This window comes from Elgaria multicarinata, chromosome 1, assembly GCF_023053635.1.
Source record: "Elgaria multicarinata webbii isolate HBS135686 ecotype San Diego chromosome 1, rElgMul1.1.pri, whole genome shotgun sequence".
In the NCBI taxonomy this organism is placed as follows: domain Eukaryota; kingdom Metazoa; phylum Chordata; class Lepidosauria; order Squamata; family Anguidae; genus Elgaria; species Elgaria multicarinata.
In genome coordinates, this window is record NC_086171.1 from 179,358,344 (window position 1) to 179,381,814 (window position 23,471).

A 23,471-nucleotide genomic window follows, 5' to 3' on the forward strand; every position below is an offset into this window, starting at 1 on the left:
AGAAGGAGAAACAGAGTTGAACAACCTCAATGGCATCTCTGGCTGATGCTGAAGTGGCAGCCAATGTCAATTTGCCATTGCCAGAGTCACATTGTGTCTCGCCAGAAAGTCCAAAGGCATGAGTCAACTGCAGCCTGGGAATTGCCTTGTTAGGAGGGGAAAAGGCCATAAAAGGAAGCTTCCCAAAGACAAAAGGAAAACAGAGGACTTCTCAGCATATAGATCCTGGAGCAAGGAGACAGTGGTGTGTATCAGGATCAAGAGGATGGGGGCGGGGGGAGGGTTCAACCTCAGCCTCCCAGTGATCCTGATGCAGTTCACTCTTAGCAGTGAGGGAACAGCAAGCTACATCAGGATCCCTGGGAAGATGGCAAGAGTAAAGCTTCCCCCTCCTGCCAGTGATGCTGGTGCTGAGATCGCTGATTGGTTATTAACCGGCAGGTGATGGTTTTAAAGGAGTCTTCCCTCCAGATATTTTGGCTACAGCACCCAACATCCCTGATCACTGGCCAAGTTGGCTGGGTCTGATGGGAGTTATAGTTCCAAACATCTGTTACAGCACCTAGTCAAGCAGTGCTATACTATTCAGGAACAGGAGAACAGACAACATCAACCTATCTGGCTACAGCGGCCATGAAAGGAAGCTGCCTTTTGCTTCTTCCTCACATAACCTATAGGGTGAGTTGCCCCAGGGTATAGATGAGATTGTTAATGCACTTATTTCCACTTCATGAAATCAGCCTTTAAAGTGTCTTACAATTAAAAAAAAATCACCATGTGAAGCATTTTCGCCCTGTGCTTGCCTTGACGGTGCTGGGTTGCCACCACTTTTAGAAAAAACCCACGCTTTCGCTGCTGTGGGGTGATGGCAGGTAATCCTGACACAGGAAGCAGTGCGGGCTTTCTGGAGGCCATTAGACTCACCAGGCCTGCCCTCTGCCCGGGCTTCCAGTGACCAATCAGGGGTCACCATCCACCAGGAATGCCTCTACTTTGAAGCCAGAGTGAGGTCAGACAGCAGAAGGGCCATGGTCACCTTGCTGCAGCATAAAAAGTTGGGGTAAGTGCCTGACTTTTAATACACAGCTTTGTGGGAAAGCCCACAGTGGCTTTGGGGTGACTGCTGCATCGTTTAACCGACGCTGCCCCACTGCACAGCCATCACGGGGCTTTTAAAATGTATAAACAGGGGGGCCCTAACATGGATCAGCAGGTTAAGGCATCACCTGTTTCCAATGTAAAAAATCAGAGCATTAAGTATTGAAGTGAACTGATACAAAGTGAAACCAGCTTTTCTTACTGCTTAACAAACTTCCATTTTCAGAGTCTATGAAATCAGCAAGGAAAACCCATTATTAGTGGTAGCGGGAGGGGGGGGACCATAGTTATCACAAAAGTTTCTCACCCAGCCCTTTTATCAACTGTTTCAGCTCCAAATGTTTGATGTACATATAGATAAACAAATGGTTTGGCAGCAGTCTCTGACTCAATATGTAGGTGTTGTGAAAAATGCAAATTCAACATTGGGGATCTTTAGGAAAGGAATTCAAAATGAAATTGTCAATATCATAATGCCTTTGTACAAATTATGGTATGACCCTATTTGGAATACTGCAATTTTGGTCACACCACTTTAAAAGGGGTATTTTTAGAGCTGTAAATGTGCAGAAAAGGGCAACCAAAATGATCCAGGAGCTGGAGCAAGTCCCCCATGAGGAAAGGGCCTTTTTAGCGTTAAAAAAAACATTGAGTAAGGGAGGGACATGATAGCAGTGTATACAAACATGCGTAGTGTGGAGAAAGTAGGTTGGAAGAAGTCATTCTCCTTCTCTCATAATAATAGAACCAGGGATCATTCAATGAAAATGAATGGTGAGAGATTCAGGACAGATGAAAGAATTATAGAATTTGCTACCACAACATGTCATGATGGCCACCATCTTGGACCACTTTAAAACAGGTTTAGACACATTCATTGAGCTCATGTCTGCTTGTGGACTTTCCGTTGGGGCATCTAGTTTGCCACTGTGGGACAGAATGCTGGTCTAGATATGCTTTTGATCTGATCCGGCATGGCTGTTCTTATAACTCCTTGACCTTACACTGGGTGAAATCTGGAATTGCTTGTAAAGCGGGGAAATAGACCTGGATATCAGAAGCCAAAATTCAAACTGTGAATCTCTTACAGGATAGTCTACATCACTCTTTAAAAGACTCCACATTGCTTCTAGGCAAGTAGTATAATTTGTATGCTCACTTCATCAGATAGTAAATGTGTGGGCATGCCTTTTTCTTGTTATGTGGGATGAATTCATGTAGCCATCAACTATGCTAGCACTGACCGCCTCTGCATGGCCTAAAACACGAGTGGGCAGAACGTATATCTGGATCTACTGACAGATTTCTGAATGATTTGTAAATCAACAAGGATTTCTGACTTCCAATTTCTTAATTGATGGCTCTAATCAAAAACAAAGTAGATCCCACAAGCCTCAGGTTTGCTTAACAAACTTCCATTTGTTAACAAACTTCCCTGAATTCAAACATTCATCCAACTAGTTCAAAACAACGTTATAAATTGCCATTTCTATGTGAAGGCTGACAAATATATATTCACAAACTGGTTTTCATTATGTGTAGCTGGCATTGTCCACTGAATTGATTTTTCCCCATAACAATAACTGCTATCTGTCCCAGCTTCAGGTGTTCTGTCACCATTTTCATGCTATGCATTGCAGGCAAGATCATCAGCAAAGAATGAGCAAGCTCTGTGAATAGTGATTAAAAAACTGGATTTAAATAACAGGGTGATTGAATAACACATCATTTGATCATCGTCCTCTGATTTGTTCTTGGGCAACGGTGTTTCTACATTATTTAGTCATATTCCTTTTTCACACCGTCAGTGTGGTTCACAGATGTAACTGAATCCGGGTGAAACTGAATATCAGTTGACATTTCAGGAAGTGCTGGCACCTTTGAGTTGATTTTTTTTTTATTAAATTTTTATTCATTTTCAACACTATATAACATAGATAAACATTACCAAAATATAACTGAAACAAAACACAATAAGAAAAAAAAAAACATCAAATATCTGCTGCATACATATTGAATGATTGTTGAGTACAAATATCAAAAACTATTACATATACCTTATCATACTACAACATCTTCGTTCTTAACATAAAAGTGCACCCCCCACCTCGGGATCATTCTTGAGTCCAAAATCTAATCGTTTCTTCTGCTGGTGGTTTCCCACTTCCCTTGGTAAACACAAACACTAGGAACTGTTTCCAAATTCCTTCGAACTCATTTATTTTAGTTACGCCTTTTCTCCACTTAATATTACATGTCAGTTTATCATTAATGGCTATGTCCCAGACTTCTTTATACCATTCCTCAATAGAGTATTCCCCTTGGATCTTCCAGTTCCTAGCTACCATCAGTCGTGCTGCAACCAACAAATTCGATATCAGCTCTATAGTTCCTTTTCCACACTTTATATCTTCAAATAGTGACAGCAATGCTATTTTTGGTGTTTGTTCTATTTTCATTCCCACTATTTCTTCAATTTCTGAGAACACCATCTTCCATAATCTTTGTACATATTTGCATTGCCACCACATATGTAAATACGTTCCCTTTTCCCCACAACCTCTCCAACAATTTGCTGAATGTTGATCACTTATCTTATTCAATCTAACCGGGGTTAGGTACCACCTCCATAGAATTTTAAAATAATTCTCCTTTATTCTTACTGATAAACTTCTCAACACTCTTTGTTTCCATAGTCCCTCCCAGCTCTGTCGCCCTATTTGTATCTTCAAATCTGATTCCCAAACCATTTTCTCTGTATTCTCTCTAAACTCCTTCTCTAACAATATTTTATATATTTCACTCATTAATCCTTTTGAAACTATACTACCTCCTTTCCCTTCCTCCTTACTTACTACTAATTCTTCAAACCTCGTCATCTTTCTGCACATTCTATTATCTTTAATCCACTTTTTATTCCATTGCTCTAATTGACCATATTCTAGCCAAGATAGCTTCTTCTCCTTTAACAAATTTTCCATATCCTCTCTTATTTTAATATCTCTTACCCAATCCTTTAATCTTATTTTATTTTTCTCTTTTAATATTTTACATAATCTACCCTTTAGATCCTCTGGGAAATTCTTTAACATTATTATCGGTGCTAAGGGAGAGTTGCTCGGAAGCAGCTTCCCTTTAAATTTACTCCAAATTTCCCATTGAGTCCTCAGGAGTGGATTATCTATACTTCCAACCCACTTTCTTCCTCCGTCTTTAAAAAAAACATTCTCCAAATTCATCTCTACCTTATTTATGGTTTTTTCTTCCATCCAATATAAATCTCCTACTCCCATAATTGCTTCTACAACATGTCTTAATCTATTTGCTACGTAGTATAATTTTATGTTTGGGAGACCCATTCCCCCCTTTTTTTGGCTTAGGTACCAATTATTTTTATTCACTCTTGCTCTCTTTTCTCCATTACAATATTTATTAATAATATTTTGCCAACTTTTTATCTCGGTTTCTGATATTTTTATAGGTAACATTCTAAATACAAAATTAATTTTAGCTAATATCTTCATTTTTATTAAGGCTATTCTTCCGAACCAAGATAAATTTAATCTTTTATATTTCTCCAATTTCTCTAATACCTCTTTCTTTAACCTCGTTAAATTTTCCTTTTCAAGATTCTCTAAATTTTTTGTAATTTTAATTCCCAAATATTTAATCTCATTCTTAACTTTCAATTCCATTCCCTTAAATTCCCAATCCTTTTCTTCCTTCTTGGCACCTTTGAGTTGAGAGGTGCAGTTGGCACTATATAGTGAGCTGCTGCTAATTGCATAATCTTTCTGCGACTTGGCATCAGCGGATCTATTACGGGAATATATCAATCTGAGGGATCTGCATGTCACTCCCAGAGCGTTTCTATGCGACCCAAGAGCACCCCGAAAACGATAGTCTGACTTCCCTGTAAAAGAAACGAGGAAGAGCCGTCTATGCCACCGCCAACGACAACGAGGAGAGCTCTCCGCCGGTGAGGAGAGCTCGGCAAAAGAAGGCGGGGTGAAGAGCGGAAGAAGCTCTCTACCCCGCCTTCTTTTGCCGAGCTCTCCTCGGCGGCGGAGAGCTCTTCTCGGCGGCGGCGGCAGTGGCATGGACGGCTCCCCTCCCCAAAAAAAGGACACAAGAAGAGTGCATATGGTAATTTATATGTATAGATGGAAATTTATAAATGGGAGGGTGCATTGCTCAGTGTAATAGAGCACATGCTTTGCATGCAGAAGGTCCCAGGCTCGACTCCCAGCTTCCCCAGATAGGGCAAGGAAAAGAATTCCACCTGAAACCCTGGAGAGCTGCTGCTGCCAGTCAGTGTCAACAATACTGGACTAGATGGATCAATAGTCTGATTCAGTATAAGGCAGCTTCCTATTATTGTAATTGGAATAGAAATTCAGTACATCTTACCATAGTATGGAAGACTGTGACCAGGTCACCTATGTGCCTGCCTGCCTCGTGTTCAGGTGCTAATGGTTGATGGGCAACAGTTCTTATGTTTTAATATCTTTAAACTGAAATTGGACAGGGCAGCCCTTCGAAGAGAGGACTGTCCTCTGTAAAAGAGTATACCTGGCACCCAGCTTGAAACTGAACAAAGACTTACAGTCCAATCCTATGGTACTGATCTTTGCACATCTCCCATAAATGTGCACTTCCTTTTTCCCCTTATCAGGGACTTTGCACAATTAAACATCCACGTGTGCCCTGAAATATTCTTTTCTGGGGAGGGAAATGGAAGTTCGCTCTTCAAACTGTTTTTCCTTATTGAAACCAGCTGTTGCTTAGTTCAGTTCCTGGCAGTTCAACTCCAGGCACTTTGGGATAAAGCAGATTATCTGGACCTCTTTCAATATGAGTTCTGGCCCTGTTTAGCACTGAAACAGCTTTGGTCTGCCTGCTGGATTATCTCAATCAGGAAAAGAGCAGGGGGACAGTGACCCTGCTAAAACTCCTTGAGCTCTCTGCAGCATTTGATACCATGGCTCTATGGAATGGGAGCAGGAGGCCCAGTGAGATGGCACCTGCCTTCAGGGTCGCTATCAGAAAGTAGCATTGGGGACTTCTTCTTGACTCCAAGTCACTTTGAGTGCATTTTGGGTAGAAAGATGGGGGTACAAATTAATTTATGCTGTGGGGTCTTCCCAGGTCTCATCCCCCATGCTTTTGGGCTTTTATATGAAGCTGTTAGGAGAGGTCAGCAGGGGTTTGGAGTGAAGTGTCATCAGTATGCTAGTAATACTGAGTTCTATCTTTCTAGGGGCTTGTCTATAAGCTCTTTATACTCCAGCGTGGCTGCACAGTTGTGCCTGTTGTTTATATGACACAGCCACCATTTTGCAGCCACATCGTGCTATTCCCTGAGAAGCTGCACTTTTTCCGATGTGTCGTTTTACCATGACCTTTTACATGTCACCTTGGTTGTTTGTTCATATGTCAGTGGTGGCTTCAGTTTGTATTAAGAGAGTGGGCATGGTTAGGGGAAGATCCCAGTGCAGCGTAGGCCAGGAATACAGCGCAGGGGCTGGGCTCCTCAAGCCTAGTAATGGCCACTATAGTGATATTAAAGTTTGGGGAATGAAAGTAGGGACAGTTATGATGTCTAACGCATGAATTCAATGAACTGCAGCAGCACAGATGTGCAGCTACTGGCTCTCAAAGCTACAATGTTGCATAGAATTGCCAGAAAAGTTGTTTTCGGTGCCTTGATATTTGCTGCCTATTACCACTGTCTGATAATGGTGCTGTGAATTTTCCTGACTGGATAGGCTGCACTCACTCCTGTCTTGTTGTAACCTTATTGATGCTGCTTCACAGCAGTAACACTGTTGGGGTTTTAGGGGAATCAGTAGGCAAAGCAGCATCATATAGATGCCCTCTAGGTCATCTGAGACAGGTGAGGCTGTGCAAGCACTAGACCAGTGCCTGGAGTTGGTAATAGGTTGGATGAGGGCTAGTAAACTTAAGCTGAATCCTGACAAAGAGAGGCTGTGAGTAGTTGATTCTTATCTTTAGAAAGTAGCTGAATGTCCTGTTCTAGATAGAGTTGCACCCCCACTGGAAGAGCTGGTACGTAGCTTGGGGATACTCCTGGATCCAGCACTGTCATTTGAGGCTCAGGTGGCCTCCGTCTCAAAGAGTCCCTTTAACAAGCTTGGGCTGGTTTACCAGCTATATTTGCTCCTAAACAAGGATGATCTGGCCATGGTGATCCATGTTCTGGTAACTTCTCAATTGTATTACTGTAATGTCTTGTATAAGGGGGTGCTGTTGAAGGTGACACAAATATGCCTGCCAGAATTTTTTACTGATACAGCCAGATGAGCTCAAATTACACCAACTCTTGAAGACTTCCACTGGCTGCTTATTTGTTTCTGAGCCCATTTCAAAGTTCTGGTGAATACCCATAATGGCTTGGGACCCAAATACCTGAAGAAGTATATCTCCCTATACCAACCTGCCTGTGCCCAAAAATATTTAGAGCAGCCTGTTCTCTGAGTTCCTTTGCCAGGCAAAGCTCACTGTGTAGGAAATAGACAGAGACCTTCTTTGTCGTGGTAGCCCATCTCTGGAAAGCACTTCCTGTTGACACTACTATCACTGCTATCATTTGGAAAGCACTTCCTGTTGTCACTGCTATAATTTTGATGCCATGTTAAAGCTTATTTATTTGCCTAGGCATTTCAAAGTGTGGTGCTTATGTTTAGCATCTGTTTAGTTTGCTCTGCAGTTTTTATGCTTCTGAATTGTTTTTATTGTGATGTTTTATGGTTTCATTGTATTAGTTTATGGCATATTTGGTGTGTGTTTTTTAATTGCCCTTTTATCCTAGGAGAAGGGTAGGTTAAACATTCTTGAAATAAATTAATATGCCCTAAGACTTGAGATTTGGGGGGTGGCAGTAAAAGACGGAAAACGTAGGAAATTTTCTGTGCGGATTATATAAAGAATCTGGATTTATCCTTAGTGGCTGCATTCTGATTTGTCATCCTTGTTATTGACCCTCTGCAACACTTATTAGAGAGCAGAGGTGTTGTTTATTAAGTTCTGGCTGCTAACAATACGTGGAACAAAGTGTGCATTTCACATCCCTTGCCAAACACCTGCTAAGTTCTGCAGCTCACTTAAATAAGTCTGTTGGTACCTGTTGAGTAACACTTACACACGGTCCCCACTGGGCACAAATCCAGCAGGCTAGCTGCCCGAGGGAGAGGACCAGGGAGGGATCATTAGTACCTCAGTGCCCAGATTCCGAAACAAGAAGTTCCCAAGTCTCCTTTTCCTTTTAAGGAAACATCTGAGTGGGGCTGAGGACAGCAATTGCCAGCAAGCAGCAGCAACATTCATTTTCGTAGGTTTAGGAGGAACTTGCAGCATTTTAGTTTGTCAAAACATTCGTGATTAATTGGCACAAACACCAGGCTGGTTCTTTTTAAAGAAAGGTCAGGGGCAGAGCATGAAAAGTTCATGCCAATAGCTGCAAGAAATGGTGCCTTGGGAGACATTTTGCACACCCATGGAATGGTGTCGGAGGGGTGTCAGAGGTCGGGTTGCTAAGCCCCCGCCTGGAGAGGACACCTGCACCTTCAGGAGTTACATATAAGGTGACCAGATGCAAAGGAAAACAGGGCTGCTGTTAGAACAGCAAAAACCTGACTAGGCTGAGCTGTGTGAAATCCTGGCTGAAGGAGCACGTTTTCCCTTGGATAAATCAGACTGGGTAAAAGGAATAAGAAAGCGTGCATTTTATTGCAGGAAATACATGTTGGATAGGAGGATCCCCTATCCAGGATGAAGGGGGATCCAAAAAGATGTTTCCTATCTGAGAGGCAAGAGTATGAAGAACAAGGAAGGAGGAAGTGAGGTCAGCAACCCCAAGAGTACTAGTCTAGCAATAGAAGAAAGGTCAGCACAGGTCTGAAGACAGTAGTAGGAAGCATCCCTGCAGACACATCTTTTCTCTTTTTTTTTTTCCTTTTGAAGCTAGCTGAATTGCACCCACACTTCCAACAGCTCCTCCTAAACTTTTCATAGCTGTGCAGAACAAGATTGGCCAGCTTCTGTGTTTGTAGGGACCATTATATTCTCCTGGTATTGACTGCTCAGGGACTGGAGCAATTCCACCTCCTCTTGGAGGCTCCCCAATGCAGCCTGCAAGGTGTTCCAGCCCCATACCTCTGATCTCCCCCTCAGCTCAGTCATGAGGGGGAGATTAAAAGCAAGAGGGGGCCTCCTGATCTCTGTGGCCTCAGTGCTTCACACCCACACTGTGTCGACCATGATGAGGAAGCTAGCTGTGACTGAGCCAGCACTTAGAGGATTGCTGTTTGCCCACTGTCAATGCTCCATTAGAGCCTTTTCCATGCAGCATCCTCCCCAATCTAGGAAATTGAAAGCAGACAAAGTAGGCATGGCAAAGCTGCCTCACCTCCTGGCAGTGGGCCACATGCTGCCAGCCCTTAGAGGGCTTCCCCAAGGAAGCTCTCCACCCCTGCTCTATTGGACAGTAGCCATATGGAAAGGAGGACCAGGCTCCTGTATCTTTAACAGGTTTATAGAAAAGGGAATTTCAGCCGGCGTCATTTGTATGCATGCAGCGCCTGGTGAAATTCCCTCTTCATCACAGCAGTTACAGCTGCAGGAGCCCTGTCCTCCTTTTCATACGGTCACCCTATCTATAGGAAAGATGGCATCATCTCCTAGCAATAGGGTCTTCAAATATGTGGAGGACACATGCTTGGATTGTATGAGTTCATTAGTGGGGGAGAAAATGTGTTTCCTAAAAAGAGGAGTGCTCACTTTTGATCCAGCCTTTGCAGCTACCTTGCTTTTTCGAGAAGGTTGATCTACGGGAATTAGTAGGTCATACAAGTTATGAATGTTTCAAGACCTTTCTTTTCCAATAAGCATTTGGCTATTCTTCCCTGCGATTTTTAACTTTTTATTATTATTTATTTATTTGTTCGTTTGTTTTCTTATTCACTTCTTTTTATGTCATGACCCTCTTTGAACACTTTTGAAAAGCAGGAGAGAAATGGTTTTCGATAAATCTCCATGCTGTAAAAAAAATGTTATCTGTTGGTCAAGCTGATGCTAAAGGTTCACGAGCAGCCCAAGTTCTTCTCCAAAGGCAAATTAGCTGTGGCTTTGACCTTCCAGAATGTGCACGAGACAGCAATACAATAAGATGCATATGAAATACACATGGGAACACATTGCTTATTTTCCTTACAAAAAAACGGAGGGTAAAATTGTCCTACCATATCTTGACTGAAATTTAGTAGGGCCAGAGAAAGTTATTTATGGACTTGGCTGTCCTTGGTGCAGAAGAAGGAATCTCAGAAGGCCCAGCATTTCTCACCCCTGTGCAACAAACCACACTGACAAAGTACCTATTTCTATACAATCATGTGTTGTATATAATTGCCTTCCTTTCTATCTGATTGCCCTAGTTCAGCTTTCAGCTGTACCTGGACTAAGAAGCTAAACAACCCAGCAGCTAATCATGGTTTGTTGTTGGGTTAACCACTGGATTGTTTAGCCCCTGAACAACCCAGTGATCTGGGTTCAGACAACATGCCCGCAACCTAAGTAGGTGCTGCTTGTGGGTTGCTGATTATAAGCAGAAGTGGCAGACACATGGGAGGAACCATGCCCACTCTCTCCTGCTCATCCCCAACTGTCTGTGGATTATTTAACCCATGGGCTGTTGTGTCATGCAAACTGGCCCTACGTGAAGGGGTGGTTCCTGCTGCCCCTAAGGAGGCAGTCATGTAGCCACTCCTAAAGAAACCCATTCTGGACTAAATAGCATTTGATAACTACTGCCCAGTTGTGAATGTCCCTTTCTTGGGGAAGGTATTCAAGAGGGCAATACAAGCACTTTTGCAGGATACTGATTATCTAGACCCATTTCATTCCAGGTTCCAGCCTGGTCCTGGAACCAATAGATAACCTTTACCAAGAGAGTGACAAGGGGAGTGTGACCTGGTTAATTCTGCTTGATCACTCATCAGCTTTTGATACCATCGACCATGGTATCCACCTGGACTGGCTCCATGAGTTGGGCATTGGAGGCACTATGTTATACTGCTTCCAGTCCTAGCTGCAGGATCAATTTCAGAGAGTAACTCTAGGTGACTATTCCTTGGCAATTATGCTATATGGTTACACGGGATACTATCTTGTTACCAATGTTGTTTAACATCTATATGAAGCTGCTCAGAGCGGTCATTAGGGGATTTGGAGCAAAATACCACCAGTATGCTGATAATATATAGCTCTATCTTCCTGTGACATCTGAATCAGGGGAGGCTGTGCAAGTCCTGGGTCAGTGCCTAGACTCAGCGATGGGCTGGATGAGGGCCAATAAACTGAGGCTAAATCCTGTCAGGACGAAGGCCCTGTGAGTGAGTATTTCCTGAGTCCTGGAGATAGGCTCATTGCCTGTTCTGGATGCAGTTTCACTCCCTCTGAAACATTAAGTTTGTAGTCTGCGGGTATTCCTGGATCCAGTCCTTCCACTGGAGGTACAAGTGTCCACAGCAGTTCAGAGTGCCTTCTACCAGCTTCATTTAGAACACCAACTATGGTCTATCTTGGTCAGGGATAGCTTGACCACAGCGGCAAAGGAACTACTGACCTTAAGACTAGATTGCTGCAATGCCCTCTATTTGGGGCTGCCCTTAATGTTGGACCAAAAGCTGCAGCTAGTGCAAAATGTAGCCGCTCAGCTGTTGTCAGGAACTGTCGCGGCGTTTAATCTTTAATTTGTTGCTCTGATTATTAATTTCATTGCTGGCTCTTTAATATGTTCAATATTTTTAATGTTCTAATATTCTGATATTTTCATTAGTTATATTTATTGTGTTGGTTGTAATTTTACTGTTGTTTTGATTTTTTTTTAATGTTGTAAAACGCCACAAGAGCATTTCCCAGTTCAAGTCAATAAATTTAATTAATAAATAAAACTTTGAGTGAGGAGCTCCTTACAAGAAGGTTTATTAGGGCCAAAGTAGAAGTGATGCAAAATGTGTCGTTTGTTACTGCATCTTTTCCATCTTAAGCAATTAATAGAAGAAATGGAGGAGCCCAAATTTTGTTAGGGCCATGGTGTCTTGCAAGGGTCAAGGATGTACTTCAGAGGAAGGTCATCAGTTAGCATCACATCAGGTATGGCTCATACATTCAAATCAGGGATAGTCACAGAGCTTATAAATTCAGGCAAGCAGAGCAGAATCTCGAAGAGCTCTCACAGCCTTTCTATTCAAGGCTTTATTATGCATTCATGATTACTCACTCACAGTAGTTTGCAGCTCCTTTAGATGACATTGTCATCCTCCAGGGCCTCTCCTGTGCTTTGCAACCATTATAGAGAGTTTTTTTTCCCTAATGAGGAAAGTCTGGTATTATTTAGAAATAGTGGAATGAGTGTCTCGTATAATTGCACAATTCCATTACCCCGCAACGCCAGCTAGTGGTTGTATAATTAAACATATAGAAGGGCAGAGAAAGAAAATCTCAAGAATAAGGAAGCACACTAGAGGAGCTGGTCTTAATCTCTCAAAGAATTCGGAAGCAGACACCACGGTAAAGGTGCAAGATAAAAGCCTCATATAGAAAACTCCCAATGAGTCTGAACTGACTGGGGGTTTCTTCCCTCACTAGACAGCATGAGGAGGTGTTGCCTCACTACAGAGGTGTGATGCCTGTTCTGTTGCAGGGCCAATCCCCTTGAAAGAGCTCGCTGTACTCTTCAAAGGGCCCCTTGTAGTCATAATCTTCTGAGAACCTGGGACTGTCCCAAGACATTTCACTACCTGAGGCAAAGGACAAGATGGCACTCTTCTCCCATCTCCATCCCCAATTATTATTATTGTTGTTGTTATTATTATTATTATTATTATTATTATTATTATTATTATTATTATTTTCCGGGACACAGGGCCCTCCTGAGCTGCGCCCCCTTTCCTGTCCAGCCCATGGCGGCCAATCAGGGGGCACCATGGGCTGTGACAAGCCTCCGCTGCCAAAAAAAAGTCAGGATAAGTACCTGACTTCTTTTCAGCGGAGTTTCTGGGGTTTGCCCCCGGATGGCTTCGCAATGGCAGATGATGTGCTGCTACTGCCAAGCCACCCTGGGGTAAACCCTTCATGTAGACATGCTCAGGGACAGCACTGTGCAAAGCTGAGGAGATGGCTATGTAGTTGGGGATTTGTCCCCCAAGGCTTAGCATCCTGAAGTCTAAGGGGTTAAGGCTACATCCTCCAGTCCCAAAAGCACAAAAGGAATGCTGTTACATTTCTAGCTGATATGGGACTTTAAGTTGCGTATCATAAGAACATAAGAGCCATGCTGGATTAGACCATGGATCCATCTAGTTCCACATTCTGCTCACACAGCGGCCAGCCAGCGGCCTGTAAGGAAGCCCACAAGTTTCCCTACAGCGCAACACCACCCTCCCACCCATGTTCCTCAGCAACTTGTATACAAAAGCATACTGCCTCTGATACTGGAGATAGCATATAGCCACTAGGACTAGTAGCCATTAACAGCCTTCTCCTCCAGAAATTTGCCCAATCCCCTTTAAAGCCATCCATATTGGTGGCCTTTCTGATCAAGCTGCAGACATTGCCTTAGTCTAATTGAATGTTTGTCGGTTTGTTTGCATTCTTCACCAGGAAGAGCCACTGTAGATATTTAGAATTCAATTGAGCCTAGTAATCTCTTAACTAAATTCAGAGATCCTTGCTTTCCCAATATGGAGTCTGTTTACTTTCATACATAAACAATATCTTAAGACAAGCTCCACTTAATCACGCACTATGTTTTTTTTTTGGCCTTTCTTAAAGCAAAGCTATACAAGAGATTACCTTTTCTGTGAGAGTCATTTAGCTAGATGGCACGTTGCAGCTGGATATGGAGATTCCAGAAATTGGGCCCTGGCTGTGCCAGAAATGAACATCCATGGAAGCTAATGAAATTCAGATCTGATATTTTGGCTCAGCTGTTTGTATATAAGGATGTTTGTAGATGTCTTGATTGAAATCCAAAGGGCAAGTTTGAGGAGGGCCAGGATCTCTTCTCGATCCTCCCAGAGTGCAGGACACGGAATAACGGGCTCAAGTTAAAGGAAGCCAGATTCCAGCTGGACATCAGGAAAAACTTCCTGACTGTTAGAGCAGTGCGACGGTGGAATCAGCTACCTAGGGAGGTTGTGGGCTCTCCCACACTAGAGGCCTTCAAGAGGCAGCTGGACAAGCATCTGTCAGGGATGCTTTAGGGTGGATTCCTGCATTGAGCAGGGGGTTGGACTCGATGGCCTTGTAGGCCCCTTCCAACTCTGCTATTCTATGATTCTATGATTCTATGATAAGTTTATTCATCTGAGGATTTGGTTTGTGCTGCCTATGGGTTGAGTCCGCACCAGAATAAACTGCATGTCATGAGATCACTTTCTGGGTTTTAGCCTGGATGCCTGAAGAGAGTTAAAAAATTTCTATTGGAAATATTATTTGTACCATCATCATTGGAACGTTTGTCAGAGTACCAAGAGGCTTTGAAACAAGGGTGATATCCCAGGACAAAACTAGAGGCTTTTTTTCATATAACATGCAAGTTTTTTAAAAATGCATCAGCTGGTGGGGGAGGGCGGCGGATAGCAGACATAATCAATGCATGCATGGATGTGGAATTTAAACCCTTCCTCATCTGCTGTGATCCTGGGGGGAAAATCTCTCCTCTGAAGATGCCATTTGAATTGGGTGGAAATCCCCCATTGACACCCATGGGGATTCCCTCCACCCATAGCAAATATCAGCTTCAGAAAAGGGATTTTCCTCAAGTTTCCTGTTGTATCACACAGGCTCAGCAGCAGGGGTGAGAACGGGGCGGGGGTGTCTTCACAGCGCCGGTTGGCGTCACATCCCTCAGAAACCCCACGGTTTCCCTCCCCCAAGGAGGGAACAGGGGACTCTTGGCAGCCATCCGGGGACCAGAGCAGCCCCCATCCTCTTCCTGGTGGAAGGTGACCAATCACAGGTTGCCTTCCACCAGGCACCACCCCCGGATTGGCCCCAAATTGACCCCAGAGTGATGTCAGACGGTGGAAGCACCGTACTGACTTCGCTCCCATTGAAAAAGTCAGGGTAAATCCCTGACTTTTTCAATGCACAGCTTCACTGGCTTCGAAGCTGTGCCTGCATCATCTGACTGACGCAGCACAGATCCACAGCCACCGTGGCGCTTTCCCTGTGTATACACAGACCCCAGGACTGGCAAATGCTGGCTGAGCTGTCTCTTCTCCTATGGAAGGAGAAAGCTACTGCCTTCCTAAAGGGATGGTCAGGGAGGAGTAGGAAAGAAAATGTATAAGAGTGATCCCCTTGCCATAGGGCTTCTTCGAGAAAGGGAGGAGGAGGAGGATTGCTTCTGCCTTTTGCAGCCAGGCATGAGTCAGGGAGGGAGGAGGAGGTGAATAAGTTACTTTGAGTGGGGCGCTGTCAAAGAACTTGTCGTTTCTTGGGCGCCTGCTTAGCCAGTCAGCTTTTTGTCACAGTTTAGAAAGCCCACAGGCCATTTCCCCCTCTCAGGAACAGAAGGCAAGCCTTTTTTCTGCTTCTCTCAGTGAGCCACAGAGTCTTGTTTGCTCTAATTTGGAAGCCTCAATTGCATTTTTATTTTGCAGATCATTCAGTTCACATTGCGTTTCTTTGATTACTTGAATATTTGAGCATTCCTGTTGGCCCCTTTCAGTTTTTAACAGGTTTTGGGTGGGCGCTGCTACGCACTTAGTCTGAATACTTTGGAAATTAGGCACTCAGGCTGGTATATTTGGGGCCTGTTCTCTCTGTTTGGGGTACATTATAGTCATAGTTCATGTGTGGGGTCTGTCAGATGCTTTATTTGGGCTATATTCTCTGTTTTGGAGTACATCATATTCATTTTTAGTGCATGTCCATGCAGATCTTCAACACTAAAAAAAAAAAGTTAAAATTCCTGTTGTCTTGTTGGGTTTTCTATCAGAGAGGTTTTAATGAAAGTTTGGTCCTCAAGTATGATTTCACTATTCTGTCCATGAAGATGTTGAGTGTAACTGCAGCTTTGCTCTGCAGCTCACCCCCTCAGTTCTGTTAAGCTTTTTTTTTTTTTTTAAGGGAAGGCATTGCAGTGGCTGCCACTGCAAAGCTACTTGCCCCGCCCCTCCACCCCTTTGCAGATCACCAGACTTCTGCCCCATTGTTCAGGGCTAATAGTGCCCTGCTATGTACATTTTAGTTAGGCAGGCTTATAACAAGTTGTGTGTGTCTATATGGCCTGTTTACCCCATTGTGGCTGCACAAAGCCACTGCATTATATGATACGGCCACCAACTCGCAGCCACACCTGGCTTTTACCCCTGAAACAGTGCTTTTTTGTGGTGCCTTTTTACCACGTTTTTTTTTTCAGTTGCTCCAAGATCACTACATTGTTTCTCTGTCTGTCAGTGGTGGCCTCGGTTCGGGTTAAGCCAGTGGGTGTTGCTGAGGGTAGGGTAATCGACAGGGTAATCGACAAGTGCAGGGTAATTGACAAGTCGAATGGCTAGCGGTGCTGCAATTTTTCTGGCTGGATAGTCCATGCTCCCTCCTGCCATCTAAATTTAGCATTCCCACCTTGCAGCAGCAATGTTGCGGAATTTTGAGGGGTTATTTGAAAGACTGTATTCTCCCTTATGAGCCTGCCCGTGCTTTGAGATCTTCTGAGGAAGCCCTTCTGACAGTCCCACCATCTTCACAGGCATGCCTGGTGAGAACATGGGAGAGGGCCTTCTCGGTGGCTGCTCCAGTGCTCTGGAACTCTCTTCCTGAGGAAGCTAGGCTGGCTCCCTCCTTGTTGTGCTTTCAGAAGCAGGCAAAAACTTCTTTGTTCCGGCAGGCCTTTGGTGAATAATATGGGCCTCCATCTATGTTAAGGACTTGTAAAATTGTTGTGTATTTTAAATGTTTAATGTTTTACTATTGTAATATATTTATTTATTTATTATCTTTTGTATATTTCTTTTCATAGGTTTTAAAATGTATATGTTTTAAATTTTGTAAGGCTGTCTTGAGGCCCAGTATTGGGCAAAAGACGGGATACAAATAAATATTATAATAATAATAATCAGCTACAAAGTGATGGCGTATAGACACCCCCCAGGTGTTTGCTTACTTTTGGAAATTGTAGCAACTTACCTCTAGTTTTCATTTATTATCATTTACTAATAAATATGACAAACATACCACTAACCAGGAGCAAATGGAATTTACTATGTTGTCACTGAGCTATTTTCTAATGGATATTTTTATATATGTATTTTCTCTAGGAAGAGAAGGCAGCAGAGAAGAAGAAAGAAGCAAAGATTCTTGAAGAAAAACATAAGGAAATTCAGAGCAAAGATCTGAAAAAAAATAGACTATCTGACCTAGGAAAAGAAGGTGAAAAAAAAGAAAATGTCCAGAAAGCACATCAGAAAGGAAAGGATGAACCAGATAGTAATAAGAAAACTGGGCAAGTCAAAGAGGAAAAGTCCTCCAGGGATGAAAAGAAGTTCTCCAAAGAGAAAGAGAAAGCCATAACAGGGGACAAAAATGCAGCAGCAAAAGTGAGAGGGGAAGAAAGAGGTACAATGACGAAGAACAAATCCATAGAAGACAAAGGAAAAGAGGAGAAGGCAGAAGGGTTGAAGAGAGGGACTGAGAAGGATAGAAAGAGTGAAGATAAAAAAGAATCCGAAAAAACAGGAGAAAAGGGTTCAGCTTCAAAGCAAGGCTCAGATAGAAAGAGAGAAGATAAAAAAGAACCTGTGAAAACAGAAGAAAAAAGTTCGGTTTTAAAGCCAGACTCAAAAGTTGGCAGTGAGGAGAAATCGCCACAAGTCAGCAAAGGGACTTCTGAGGCAAAGGCCTCTAAGTCAGAGCAAGAGAAAACGGTAACAGAGACTGCTGAAAGCAGCCCCTCTAAATCTGCAGACAATTCTTCTAGCCAGAGCAAGGAAGAGGAGGCCACCAGCTTCTTTGACGAACCCTTGGAAAAAGTGAAGAATAATGACCCAGAGATGATAGAGATCAATGTCAACAACTCCGACTGCATCAACAACGAGATCCTGGTGCGCTTTGCTGAGGCCTTAGAATTCAACACTGTGGCCAAGGTCTTTGCACTGGCCAACACACGTGCCGACGATCATGTTGCTTTTGCCATCGCTATAATGCTGAAATCAAACAAGACGTTGACCAGCATAAATCTTGATTCCAATCACATCACAGGCAAGGGGATCCTGGCCATCTTCCGCGCACTGCTGCAGAACAACACTCTGACAGAGCTGCGCTTTCACAACCAGAGGCATATCTGTGGAGGGAAGACGGAGATGGAGATAGCCAAGCTTTTGAAAGAAAACACCACCCTGCTGAAACTGGGTTACCACTTTGAGCTAGCTGGGCCCCGCATGACGGTCACAAACCTACTGAGCAGGAACATGGACAAGCAGCGACAGAAACGCCTGCAGGAGCAGAAACAGGCTCAAGAAAAGGGGGAGAAGAAGGACTTTCTCGAGGTGCCAAAGCCAGTAGGCCTGCTAGCTGGCTCACCTAAGGTTTCTCCACAATCATCCCCCCAAGCCTCCCGTTGGACTTCCCGTAAAACTGATGCTAAGAAAGCTGGAGCCCCAAATGCCCCTCCTCCTCCCCCACCTCCTCTGGCCCCTCCTCCTGCTCCTCCCCTGATCAATGAAAACATACGGTTGTCTCTCTCCCCGGCATCTCAGAGGAAGATGGTGGAGAAAGCTCTTCCTCCACAAGAGAAGAACTCCAGAGACCAGCTTTTGGCTGCCATTCGCTCCAGCAATGTCAAACGTCTAAAGAAGGTAAGCAAAGGGCAAATGTGGAGGCCATTCTGGGGTGAAGCCCTTGGAAAGTATTGATGGGTTCATTAAAGGCTACCCTATTGATAATGTCGGCCTAGCATTAGTGTTTACACACACACCACTTCTCCTCCCCCTACGACCCCAGTGTTCCTGTGTCTGATAAGGGATATTTTCTCCATCATACGTGTGCTGATGAGGTGTAGTTCTGGGCTGTTGCTAAGTTCTGCCTTAGGAGTTCTGGGACCAGAATGAGATTCCTTCTGAGAACTAAATATTGTATTAATTTATTTATCAGAAGTATTTATAACAAAGTTCCAGGATGGCTCAAAATAAGAAATTTAAAAAGCAATAATAGTAATAATAATAATGAGGAGGAGGAGGAGGTTTTATTATTATTCTATTAATAAAATAGAAATAGAAGTATAATGCAGCACAACAGCAGAGCTCACAGAAAATAAAGACAGCTTATTGCTAAGGTGGATTAGGCCTGGAAAAATAAAAAGGTCTGGTGCCGAAATGATAACAAAATAGAAGCCACCCACACAAGCTTCCTTGGGGATCATTGCAGGAGTGATATAACTGGATTGTCATAATCATGGGAGAATTTAAAGCATTGGTGAGAGAAAGAGATGAGAATTGCAAGCAGGCATAGCAGCCACCAGAACTTGTAATTATCATAGAATCATAGAATCATAGAATAGCAGAGTTGGAAGGGGCCTACAAGGCCATCGAGTCCAACCCCCTGCTCAATGCAGGAATCCACCCTAAAGCATCCCTGACAGATGGTTGTCCAGCTGCCTCTTGAAGGCCTCTAGTGTGGGAGAGCCCACAACCTCCCTAGGTAGCTGATTCCATTGTCGCACTGCTCTAACAGTCAGGAAGTTTTTCCTGATGTCCAGCCGGAATCTGGCTTCCTTTAACTTGAGCCCGTTATTCCGTGTCCTGCACTCTGGGAGGATCAAGAAGAGATCCTGGCCCTCCTCTGTGTGACAACCTTTTAAGTATTTGAAGAGTGCTATCATGTCTCCCCTCAATCTTCTCTTCTCCAGGCTAAACATGCCCAGTTCTTTCAGTCTCTCTTCATAGGGCTTTGTTTCTAGACCTCTGATCATCCTGGTTGCCCTCTTCTGAACACGCTCTGATCCCCTGCCCAAGAAAAATGCAGGCACCTGAAAGCCATTTGACACACAAAACTTTTCTTTCACTGAGATAATCTCCACAAAATATGTACACAGTCACTTATGAAAAAAACACATATGTCTGTTTTGTAATATGCACATTTATTTGGAAACCAATGCATTGATCAGCTTTCCAACATATGAACTCATGGCAAAATAGATGCTTCACATATGATGCAGTACACACCTTGTACAAGTGCCTCCTATACATTAATTTGTATAGGGAATGTTGGCCTAGTTCAGACAATGTACAAAACCATAGTAAAGGAATCTTAAGTAGGGTTTGACATTATATCTGAATTAACAAAATATGTGTTGTAAGTGACCAGAAAGCAAGTATCAGAAACCATAATTTGTACTGGTTTTGCAAGCTATGATTTGTGTAAACTATGGTTTGAAGAGATATCTGAATTGGCAAACCATAGTTTCAGCTTTAGTTCTACCTCCAGGGACTGTTGTAATCAAGACCAGACAAATGATATTTTGGACCTGAGAGACTGGGAAATGAAAGCAAACAAATTCTCCTAAAACATGGTTTGTCTCATAAAGTTGAAAGCTCAAACTATGGTTTGGGATCGAAACTGTTATTAGTGCAAACCATGATTTAGTGTGACATCTGAATTGAGCCAATGTGTACAAAATGTGTACTCTAAAATATGTGCAAGACAGACATGTGTGTTTCTTCACTTGTATGCATGTGGGGAAGCCAGTGCACCAGCTGGCTTCTCGAAACATTTCCAGGCCCAATTCAAGGTACTGATCTTAACCTTAAAATCTCTGGTCTGGGACCTGGGTACCAAAAGAATTACCTTACCCACATGAACCTTCCTGATTATTAAGACCGTCCTCAGAGGCCCTTCTTCTATTGCCTCCAGCTTTGAAGGTGAGGTAGGTGGCAATCCAGAACAGGGCTTTTAGGTTATGGCATACTGTCTTTAGAATTCATCATCATTTGTGAATAAAGATATTTTAATTTCCAGGCCAAACCTTTTCAAACAAGGTTCCTTCAGGGCCAAACTGAGCAAAACGTGATCTTAATTGTATGAATGCAATTAATGTGCAACTTATTTGGGTAATGTCAGGAGCCAATGGAGGTGGGAGTTTAACCCATTCTCCTACCTGCCCTGGTCCTGATGAAAATTGACCCCCTTAAAGTTGCTATTTGCATAGTCAGTAGTTACCTTTGGTTTTAGATCTTGCACTAACAAGTATCATTATTGTTTTGGCAGGTGGAAGTTCCCAAATTACTGCAATAGGGAACGAAATCTAGGTTTCCTGGAATGATGAGGTTGCCAAGGCTGAATCACTGTGTTTGTCTCTCGGGTGACTGTTTACATGAGAAGAACTCAGCAGGAGCCTGACCTGCACTAGTCCCAGATGAGCAGTGTTCTCTGTGGGATTGAATTGGATGGATGAATTGGATGGGCTGCCAAGGAGGCATTATGTCAGGAAGAAGCAATATTTATTTTTAGTGCTTTTTAATCATGAAACATCTTTTTTCCCCTGAGAGGAGGGTTTGCAGAAGCTCAGAGTGTTGTATATCTGGGCCATTTGTCCAGCTTTCCTTGTGGGAGTTTAAAAAGTAAAGTGGCAGATACATTGAGTCTTCAAGGAGTCTATATCTGGAGCATGCCTGCTTATCTTTCCCGTTACCAGGCAACAACACTGCAATCACTTGCCACTAGAAATATATCCAAGAGAAAATCCACACTGGAGCAGCAGCACCATGAGAATGTGACTGGACCCGTCTTCAGCACAGAAGGAGTCCCAAAGAAACAGCACTGCATTCATGCAATTAGCTGCTAGATCTAACTGTCAGCACTCTTCCTGGAATATAATGAGAGAGAAATATAATGGGGGAGAAATCACTGGGCCAAATCCAGTTGTCCAATGTCTCTGTGATCTCAAAGATACTATTCCTCTATGATAGTCAAAGATAGGCTTATATGGGCCAGGATTTCCTTCGTTCACAGAAGAGATGCAAAAAGCTCCTTATGTGTCTCTCTGTGTTTTCAATATCTGCATTAAGAGCTTCTTGTGGTACCATGAATCTAGCTGTAAGTAAGCATGTGGCTGGGCAGTTAGGAAACCGAATGGATCACAGATCACATTGCTGAGGGGTGGAGCTATCTGGTGTTTGCACTTCTGAAATGAGCAGCATTCTCCAAACTAGTTTTGGATCCCGTAAGCTTACAGGCCTGATGGGAGGGAAAGAGCAAGTTAAGGTTGGCCATGTTTGAGAGGTGATGGAAAAGGCAAGCAATGGCTGTTGTGTATGGAATGGAAAAGAAAAGACTTGGAAGCCCAAATTTGAAAAGTTTTGTGTAGCATCTCCAGAGCTCAGGGAAAACACTGCCAACTGCTTATTGACATCTTCCTGGCACTTGGGCTCCAACAGCATCACCATAGGCAAGGTGACGCTAACCTAGGAGACAACACAAAACCCCTGCTTCATAAATGCCAGGGCTCACATTTGCTAAAGACACAGCAATAGGGTTGCTTTGGGGACCAGAAGGTTTCTGTGCCAGTTCTTCTTTTAAAAATGCTGATGCTGATTTAAAGGGAAAGAGGGATTCTGAAGGGAAAGGCATTTGTGACCTATGGGTCACTATCTTCTAAACTATGGTCAACAAGCCATGGTGTGTGGACTAGGAGGATACTGTGTCCTCCAACCAACCTAAGTGCCAGCTTCACTTCCCTGTCACTCCTCTTTCCAGGTCAGTGAAGACCAATTTATACATTGCCTTTGCAGCATGGTGGCCACTAAAATACTCCCCTGTTGCTGGATCCCATAGTGTACTGGTAACATATGGATATCCTGCATTACATGGGTAGCCTTGAGCACAAGGATACTTCCCACACCAACACCAGCAGCCCTGACCAAGGAACACCAGTGAGGGATGTAGCCATATAATTCAGGCTACCTATGTGACCTGGAAAATCATCCATATGGTGCTGATTGGGCATTTGAGTCAACCACAGGGAAGCAGCTTTGAAGCAGCAAATATGCCACAAAGGGGATATATGGGGTGGTCCTGAGAGCAGAAACGTGACTACTGTCATCAGTATCCCCTTGCCAAGAGATAACAGTTGCTTCCCCTCTAGTTGAATAAAGTAGATAACACAGACCCGTGTCATGAACTGGTCAAGAAGCATGGAACTTGATACAACAGTCAGGGATGTGTTATCATGATTAAAGGGACAGTTTCTTTGCTCCTGCACATAGGGATGGATAATGGACAGCGCCATCTGCAATCAGTTCAGCTACTTGGATGTGAGCCGGTGTAGTTTCCTGCGTGTAAATCCAAGTCCT

General features: G+C 43.4%; 1 protein-coding gene across 1 annotated transcript in view; it reads left to right on the plus strand.

The window, feature by feature from the left end:
* LMOD1 (leiomodin 1) overlaps positions 1 to 23,093 on the plus strand; it is a 37,416-nt gene extending 14,323 nt beyond the window's left edge. The window contains exons 2-3 of the mRNA XM_063144365.1: positions 17,445 to 18,980; positions 21,388 to 23,093. Coding sequence (XP_063000435.1) covers positions 17,445 to 18,980; positions 21,388 to 21,414 — 1,563 coding nt within the window. The 3' untranslated portion in view covers positions 21,415 to 23,093. The remainder of the gene's footprint in view (positions 1 to 17,444; positions 18,981 to 21,387) is intronic.
* Positions 23,094 to 23,471: the final 378 nt, after the last annotated feature.